The following is a 10046-nucleotide window of genomic DNA, read 5'->3' on the forward strand; positions in this document are numbered from 1 at the left end:
TGTGGAATAATTAATTTTGTATACATAATTAATAATTAAAAATAAGTAATATTAATTAATTAATGTTAATATAAATAGCGTTATGTTTAAATTAATTTATTAATGTTAATGTAAATATTGATAATTGAAACCTTAATGTAAGAATATATTTTCGACAAAAGAAAAACAAAAAAATTCTAAAAATACTTATAACGAAATACATAATCTTAGATAAGGAAAATTTCTACTATAAAATACAGTACTCCCATAATGATAATTGATGTATTTTACGATTATTGGAATATTAATGTAAGAGGATTAATCACAAAAAAGTCCCAAAATCTAATATATCTGGTTGAAAAAATTAAACCACATTACCCTCATCAATTATCTGATATTGTTTATCATGAGCATATTGAAAAGTAACATATAATTAATTGGAGTACTATATTTCATCATATCAATTTTCTTTTACCAAAGATATATATTTCCTTATACTGTATTATATAATTTTTTTTGTATTTCTTTATGACTAATAAACTTAGTTAAACTGATAAGCATATTTAAAGAATAAATGACCATTTGTATCCATAAAAGATGAAAACACTGACCTATGTACCCATACTAAATCGAAACTAAACTTGTACCCACATAAGATGCTATCCGTGTGACAAAAATACCCTACGTGGCGCTCCAACCCTCCAAAGACAGGGTACTTTTGTCACACGGAGGGCATCTTGCATGGGTACTAGTTTTGATTTAATGTAGGTACATATGTCAGCGTTTTCATCTTTCATGGATACAAATAGTCATTTATTCTATATTTAAATGTAACATAATTTTTATTAACATTAATTAATTAATTAATTAATTAATTTTAATTGTTAATTAATATAAAAAAAATTAATTATTCCATGTTAGCAGAGGATCATATGCATCTTGCATTTCCAACTTGGAAGTTACAAGCACATTTATGATCAGCGTATCCATAATGGAATGCGCTAAAGGCTTTAGCGTTTTTGCATAGGAGGTGCTTCCTTGATTGGCGCTTTCTTCATGGAATGCGGATTCTGCTTAGGCGCCTCCAAGTCAATGTGCCAAAAATATACAAGCTTGCATGATGGCAAAATGATGACACTGGAGCAAATAGTTTGAAAAGAATGGCATTTTGGTAAAAAAAAAATTTAAAAAGAGTGGCATATTGGCAGGGAAAAAGCCCATATTGGCCTATCAATTATATTTAGCAAGAAATATAGCTCTTTATTTCTCTCTATCCCTCTTTCATTCAAATGAATAAATAATGAACCTTGAGAAAACTAACTACTGCAGATATAGACTCCTTAAAATGGCAGAAACATACACCAGAAAAAATGCATATAACACGCTGAGTACCACAAACAGAAAAGAGTTATTGTACAATATGATTTTTCCACGTATACTTCTAAATGAAAGCTACTTTGCTTAAACAAATTATAAATAAAAATGCGACTGAAAAACAGAAAATAAACTTACTTAGCTAATTGGTTTGATGAAAGTTCAAGGGCAAGCAAGGTTGCCAACGCACCACCCAAACTATGACCAGTTACATAAACATGCCATTTGTGAAGTGATTCAGAATGTTCTTCTCTGGGACAAAAGAAAATAGCTTCTGCTTATCAAAATGTAATCATTGAAATGTAGCAGCACACTGAATATTTTAGATGGCTATAAGAAAAGAAACAGCTGATTTAGACCACTGTTTAACAGCAATGCTTCATAGCAATAAAAGAAATGCTTATGCCTAATCACATAATGCCCTCAAATTTTACACCATGAGATTTAACAGGAGGGCCTGACTTGATATGGGCTCTTCTCTGACATCACGTTAATTTGAGGTTCCTATTTCTTAACACATTCATACTAAAGCTCTATGAATTCAGATAGCTGCATGACAAATTCACTATTATTGATCAGTCACTACTACCCTGAGTTTGCTTTCATGAAAAGGGGTTGTGGAAATTTAGTATGGTGTACCAAGCACATACTGAACTAGCTGTTAAAAGTTAGCAATTCCGTTCAGCGTCCGATACAATTTGGAAGATAGCTGTCACATTATAGCTATGCAGTTACATTAGCTTCAGTTTCATGCAGTACACTATAACATTCAACTTCTGATGAATGAAAAATCAGACAGCTCAGTCTCTTTCTATTGAATCATTTCTCTGTCTCCCTTCTAAAATACCGTTTTTCTATTTTAGAATCTGTAGATAGGATGTCAACAAAATTTGCAAGAAAAGTATATATTCTTCTATATCTTAAAATGTCTCACGCCATTATGATTCATACAGCCTCTGCATTTTAGTTGAGAGACATAGTTTTCCTCGTTTGTCTCTGTCTTCCTCTCATATTTTCTCTCTTAACCTGGTATCAAAAGCCTAGAGAGGAAGGCAACCCTACTGAGGTTGTTAAGCACTTTTCCCCCAAGAAACCATGTCCTTTTATTTCTAAGGACAACAGAGATCAATTACAAACTTGTTTGATTACCAGAAGAACATGAAGACAATAAAATTTTGTTTTCTATTTGAACATTTTACTTAAAAACTTAAAACTAAAAACGAGTATAATTTTGATGACTAAATTTCCATAGTGGTCGCTGAGAGTCATGACGTGTACCAATTTGGTCCCCGAGGTTCCAATTGCACTATTGGTGTCCCCGAAATTGAGCTCCGAGAACTATAATGGTTTCTCGACCCCTTTCCAGCAATGACTCAACAAACAGAGCGATTTGCTAGCACTCCCTTGCCACATTGAACAATAATGGTCTCTCGACCCCTTTCCAGCAATGACTCAACAAACAGAGCGATTTGCTAGCACTCCCTTGCCACATTGAACAATGGTATGGTAAAACGACATTTTTTGCTTTTGGCGCTCAATCAAAGCAAAAACGCCCAATCGAAGTGTCATCATTGTGCACAACACACAACATCGTTTTACATGCCAACAACTATCAATGACGTTATTTCTGGTTTGATTGGGTGCCAAAAACACACGACATCGTTTCACCATTGGCCAGCATGGCAAGGAAGTGTCAACTCATCACTCCATTTGCTGAGTCACTGCCGAAAAGGGGTCAATGGGCCATTATGGTGCCTGGAGCCCAATCCTGGGGACAACAACAATGCAATTAGAACCTCAGGGACCAAAACTGTGCATGATGTGAATCTCAGGGGCTACTTTGGAGATTTAGTCAATTTTGATGCATTGCACATGCATGTAAAACGTTTTGCACCATCATCCAATCAGATTCATGCGTTTAGATGACTTTTTGAGTAATGAGTTTGAAAATTAGTTATTTTGCTGATGGGGCAACATACAATTGGTTGTTTGTATAAAATTCCTTTACATTGGTAATACATGAAAATTACATTTAACGAAAAGTTACTAAAAAATAGAAAATTAACAGGCCCTACATTTCTAGAAATAATATTCTCTTTTGAGCCAATTTCGTTTCCTAAGAGAAAGAATCAAAAAGTGGTTGAGATAGATTATCTTGCAACGGCATGCAGCACATGCAAATCTGCTTAAGTAACTCCTTATAGAGCTTCACTTTTGTGAGATTAGACATATGACTCATGTTTGTTGCAATCAAGCTGCCTTGCAAGTAGCATCTAACCTAGTTTTCTATGACAAACTCAAGCATGGTTAAGTTGATATCACTTCATCAGAGAAAAGGTTTTTATTAGGAGCCAGAACCGCAACAACCTTTCTCAATTTAAATGATCAACTGCTAGATGTGGTGAACAATGTTTTAGAGGCCTCAGAATAAGTTGCCTATTGTGAGGTTTGGTAGATGTGACTGATATGCTCCAGCTTAAGGGTGAGTGTTAGAATCTAAAATGTATATGGGGAACTAAATTATAATAATAATAACAACAATAATAAAAAAAAAAAAAAATCTTCAATTTGTCTGAGACATGGTATTCCTGATATGTCTTCCTGTCTTTCAAACATAGCAATCATAAATCCCTTGAAACATTATGATGCATAGGTCGACATTAGTGTTGAAATGAAGTTTTGGCATGGATGGCCATGGGTATCAAACTCCATACCACTTGAAAATAAAGGTTTTGATACTATTCTTTTTGTAGAAAATAATAAAACAACAACAATAATAATATAATAATAATCAATATTGAATTCTACCGAGAATTTTGCCCCTAAATATCTAGAATTATTGCTTGACTCCTCTACAGCATGTACCCAAGGATAACAAAAAAAGGAATACTAATTTATTTATGGACATTGCTATAAAAAACAATTGAATATACCCTTTTCAAATTGGAAGTGAATTTTATTGTTTTTAAAAATTGGATATACTGAGATCTACATATTTCTAAGGCAGTGCATGGTGCAATAAGTTGCACACAGAAGTACTTACACAAAGCCAACTGCAAGTCGAATTAGAGAAATGATCCTGATCCTAACAGAGTCGTATGCACTTAAAAAGCCGCTGTGAACCTGCAATCTCAGAACCATCAACTACTGAGGAGTTTACTGTTCTTGCATCTTCCAGATATCTAATAATCATTAGACACATATGGCATCTAAACCTGCCAGCAATTAACATACTTGAACCTCTTGCTTGAAATCTCCACCTATCCTTTCAGGATTCAACCTATGGAAGCCAAAGGGAAGCCATTATCAAAAGAAAGTTTTTTAAATCAACCCTTAAATTAATTACGTTTGAAATATACATTAAGGCACCCAACATTGCTAGAAGCACGATTAAGAAATTTGACAAGAACAATGATAATCAGATCATGTACCATCTTTTCATCAAAATAACAAAATCAAAGGATCTTGCTTGAGTTCCTATAAAGAGTGGAAGAAGGGAGGATATTTCAATTTCTTGTAGGCCTCAACATGGAACTAGATAAAGTTCGGGGCAGAATTATTGGAAGAGCAATCCTACCCTCAAATTGGACAAGTATTTGCTGAAGTTAGAAGAGAGGAAACCCGTAGAACCGTGATGATGGAAAAAGCAAAGACTGAACAGACTTATTTGGAGTCTAATGCACTCTTAATGGCACCTGCTACACTTAGAAGTTCATCAAATCAGAAGCACCCCTCCAATCTTTGGTTTGACCGCTGCAATAAACCTCGTCACACCCAAAAAACCTACTGGAAGATTCTTGGAAAACCAAAACATCTTAAAGGCAGCAAAACTGGTCCCATGTTCTACCCCAACTGCTTATGAGGCTGAAAAATCATCCATGAGTAAGGAACAGGTTGAGCAGCTCATAAGGCTGTTAAATTCCAGTTCTGTGTCTAGTATTCCTAGTGGTTATTTGGCTCAAACAGGAGATATCTTGGAGCTAAAAGACTTGAAGGAGAAGCTTGCCAAAGCATTTGAAATCAAAGAACTTGGATCATTAAATACTTCCTTGGAATTGAATTTGCAAGGTCTAAGGAAGGCATTTTTATGAACCAACGGAAGTACATCCTAGATCTTTTAAAAGAGACTAGATTACTTGGTTGTAAAGCTACTAAAACATCTATAGAGCCTAACTTAAAATTGAAGCCAGCTGAACCAGAAAATGTAATGGACAAAGGGAGATATCAGCGGTTGGTGAGGAGGCTAATCTATTTATCCCATACACGTCCAGATATAGCCTTTGCTGTGAGCATGGTAAGCTAGTTTATGCATTCACCTGGCCTAGAACACATGGATACTGTCTTTAGAGTCCTAAGATACTTGAAGGGATCGCTTGGGAAGGGTTACTCTACAAAAACCATGTACATCTTCAAGTAGAAGCCTATATAGATGCAGATTGGGCTGGGAATGTCATGGATAGAAGGTCAATATCTGGGTATTGTACTTTTGTTGGAGGAAACCTGGTTAGTTGGAGGAGTAAAACAGTGTGTTGTGGCAAGTAGTGCAGAAGCAGAGTTTAGAGCAGTGGCTCATGGAATATGTGAAGCACAATGGGTAGAGAAACTCCTACAAGAACTAAAGGTTCCCATTTTCCCACCAATGAGGTTGTATTGTGACAAAAAATCTGTATTTCTATTGCCCATAATCCAATTCAGCATGACAGAACTAAAGGAATACCCACATGTTATAAAGGAAAAAATTGAGAGAGGACAAATTTGCATCTCATATGTTCCGATCACGGAGCAATCAACAGATGTTCTAACTAAAGGAATACCCAAGAAGACCTTTGATAGCATAATAAGCAAGCTGTCAATGAAGGATATCTTCAAGCCAGCTTGAAGAGGAGTGTTGACTAAATCAAATCAAAATCAAATTCCTGATTTCTTTCATGAATTTTCGGTAAATAGAATTAATTATTATATCCTTTCCTTTTTAAGTTTAGCTTAATTTTAGGAATTTTATAATTAGAAATTCCTTTATTTTAGGCTAGTATTTTCCCATTTTCTAGTTATTCCTATTTTTGTAATTCCTCTATAAAGAGGATGATCCCCTGTACATTTGAGTATACATTTCAAGTGGAAGCATCTTGTAGATTAAGCTGATTTATCAAATATCATACATGTTCTCACAAGAGATTAAAATTTGCAATTGTGAAAACATAGTGAGATACTAGAACAAAATAGTACAACAACAACAACAAAAGTTGTCACACTATAGGCAGTCGGCTACATGGGTCAAGCAACATAAGTGCTCAGCCAAAAATCATATCCGTGCCTAAACCATTTATATTTGAATCTTATGCATGGTCACAAGGTAGGAAATCAATTTTACCCGGCTGGAACAAGCATTAGATCAGTTCTTAAGTCCTTCCATTGAGACTGAAAAATCAAATATAAGCATCTTTTAGACATACCAGAAACCACATTTCATATCAAGTAGCAATTGCAAGAACTACCTGTTCTGTTCCCCTAAATGCAACCACCAACCTCCTCCTTGTGGAATCACGCCAAATTGCAACCTGAAGGTTTCAATTATTAGCTAAAGAAGTGTATTGAATGAGATATCCGCATAAATGGTATTTTGGGGTGATACACTGCAATTGTTAGAGTAGCAATGTAGCATATATACTGTCGAGGAGATAAGAAAAGACCTGCGTGTCTGTGGATGCATTATCTAAGAAACATATTTTTTCAAACTCAGACTTAATGAAACTAGGATGACCAAGTGAAGTGGCCAGCATTGCCCAAGCCTCCACAGCACTTTCTGCTGTTGAAAAAAGTGCTCTCATCTCTTCAGCTTTCTTCTCATCCAACAGTAATCCATTCTGTGGGGGAAGAAACTCCTGACTAGTAGAATATTGTGTGTCATCACCTCCTACTTTGGTACAATCTTCTTTGGTTTCTTTCTCTTCCGAAGAATGTGCTTCATTTTTCATTTTTGAAATTGTTGCAGTCAGAAGCATCAAACCACCTAAAATTGAATCAGTCTGTTTAATTAAATTCTCTGTTGCTTTCTTGACCTCTGGAAGTGAAGATTGAATTACAGCGATGGCAGGCTGATCACTTGTTTTATCATTATCCCTTGTATTATCCTTATCACTTGTTTGATCTTTATCATCCGTGCCTCCTGGTAATGCAAGTCCAGACTGAATATATATATTTTCTGAAATATTTTGTGACTGTGAGCCAATTTTATTTAGAAACTCCAACCCATCCCACTTTAACTTCTCTGGAACAGAGAGGCCTAGCTTTTGAACAATGTTAGCATTAATAACATTAGCAAAATTTTTCCAGAAAAGTTGATTTGACAGCTCTTCATCACTAAATTGTGTTGATGAATCAGAATCTTGTCCATTGTCAGTATTGCCATCATACTTATGCAACTCCTTCGAGTTTCTCTGTTCAATGCAATCTTCATTTGAGACTTTGGAACTACCAGCCTCTTGAGAAGGCATATTTAGTTCAACAGAAGAATCTTTCAGTTCCCCAGAGCCTTCAGTATCATACTTCTCATTATCACTACCAGATATCTGACCCTTCTGGAGATTCAAATTATTAAATGACTTCAACTGCCCAAATGCATACTCCACAAACTGGCGAGCTTGCACTGTATCAGAACCAATAACCTTTTTAAGTGCAGTATCAATACCATTTATCTTTAGAAATTCTGAAACAAAAGGTATCTTCCACCACTTCTTCTCTTCCTCAATTTCATCAAAGGTTTTATATTTAACCTAAAATTCAAAATTTATTTATAGATCAACAACTTATGACTCATCAAATTGGAAACTGATATTATTTACATATATTAGTGTAACAAATCATCACCTTATAAATTGAATGTGTAATAATAACAAATATAAAGTTAGTCAACATAATAAGTATCTTATACTCTAATAAGAGGTCTTTGGTTCAACTCTTAGAAATACCCAAAAAAAATTAATGGATTATATGATGAAAGGTATTTTAGGAAAAGAAAGTTGTGCACCGAAACTCTACCATATGCCCATTATATATAGGAGATAAGTGCATTTACATCAAATTAAGCATTGAAGTAGTGTAAGCTTGTTGGAAGTAGAGACATTTATTACTATTGATGGTAAGAAAACATGATTGGTAAGAAAAGAAAAGAATTTGGAATCGAACTTGCCACATATATTCATCCTCATATTCTCTTGTTGCATATACAAACAAGATATTTTAAAATTACATGTATTTGAATTTGAACAATTTAATTACATAGCATTTTAAATTCTTCAAAATTTTAAAATACTCTATCCAAACACACACTTGACGATAAAGTGAACTGGTTTTGTCTTAGATAATCTTGAGTTCAAGCAAAAGTCAAGATTTTTGTTCTTTCTTGTAGAACTTAATTAAAAAGAGCATATAACCTCGAATAAAGTTGTACGAGGCGTCCACTTGAGAGATACAAGGATCATAGACGTTCGCATCCTTACCCCCGCAAATGGAAAGGATGAAATGTTAACTTAACAAAATTAAGTTTGAATAAGGCATAAAACAATCTAAGTTTTTGGCATCCCTTTCATGCATGGTTTTCCCATGGCTTTTAGTTCATTTTTCAACTATATGTAAATGTCTTATCATGTTGCGTAAATTGTAATTCATCTTTTAACGATTATTTTTCTCTATAAAGAAAAAAAAAAGGAAAGAAAGAAAGAAAGAGCATTAAGTATAAATAGCATAGGTAATGTGTTGACCACTAAAATATAAATGGTAAGCAATTCTCAAGCAAACTATAATCGTTTTTCTCCCTTTCTCCATTAAAAAGAAACATACCTCCAGTTGAACCTTTCCACCACCACCCATTCCCTCCAACTCCACCTCTATTTCATGAACATCTCCTACAAAAAGTGCATTGTTGTTATTTGAGAGAATCTTGGACAGTTTTACAGCAACATAACTCCAATAAAAAAAAAAAAAAACTGAGCTTTATGAGATCTTACTGAATAAAATCATATCTTAATGTCTGTATTACTTTATTGCCATTTGGCAGCAACAAAATGAATAAAAATAAAGAAATTCCCAAGTAAACATATCAGTCAGACATAACTGTAAGAAAATGAGGCAAGAGTTCAACCCAAATTAAAGCATTACGAAACACTGAAAAACATTCAGCATAGCATCAATATATCTCACAAGCTTTTCAATCCTCACTCACCATCACAAAGCCACTCCAAGTCAACCGCTGCATTTCCCATGCGTTTGTGAGGAGTCACAAGGTTTGCATCCCAAGCTGCGACCTAAGATTTTTGCCATTTGTTAGAAAACTAGTGTGAATTTTTAAGATAATTTTAAAACACCAAAACTTTTATCTTATTCATTATTTATTTTTCAATAAATAGTTTCATTATTTACCCGTAATGAAAGGAAATTATATTTTCGACTGTAAGTAGTTGATTAAAGCTACAAGCTGCTTTGTCTAAATAACACCATAGGAGTAAACATCCAGGAAATGATATACATGATTCAAACAACAGCACAAGATGAAAAACAAAAAACAAGTCTTGTCTAACTAGGTGATTCAGCTACACCTGATCAAACAGTGTTCTATCAAAACAATTTTTACAGATAAATCATCCACATAAGAATCAGTATTAATGGTGAATTATTTTAGGCCTCTTTGAGTGAGT

General features: G+C 34.3%; 1 protein-coding gene across 1 annotated transcript in view; it reads right to left on the bottom strand.

The window, feature by feature from the left end:
• The window catches only part of LOC107474267 (uncharacterized), a gene marked incomplete in the record, with an annotated part of 22964 nt that overhangs the window by 9689 nt on the left and 3229 nt on the right, over nt 1-10046 (bottom strand). Inside the window, 9 exon segments of the mRNA XM_052257813.1 lie at nt 1492-1605; nt 4397-4476; nt 4588-4633; nt 6725-6771; nt 6849-6911; nt 7044-8126; nt 9193-9257; nt 9575-9656; nt 10033-10046. The exon segment at nt 10033-10046 is cut by the window's right edge and continues 65 nt beyond it. Coding sequence (XP_052113773.1) covers nt 1492-1605; nt 4397-4476; nt 4588-4633; nt 6725-6771; nt 6849-6911; nt 7044-8126; nt 9193-9257; nt 9575-9656; nt 10033-10046 — 1594 coding nt within the window.

This window comes from Arachis duranensis, chromosome 2 (assembly GCF_000817695.3).
Source record: "Arachis duranensis cultivar V14167 chromosome 2, aradu.V14167.gnm2.J7QH, whole genome shotgun sequence".
In the NCBI taxonomy this organism is placed as follows: domain Eukaryota; kingdom Viridiplantae; phylum Streptophyta; class Magnoliopsida; order Fabales; family Fabaceae; genus Arachis; species Arachis duranensis.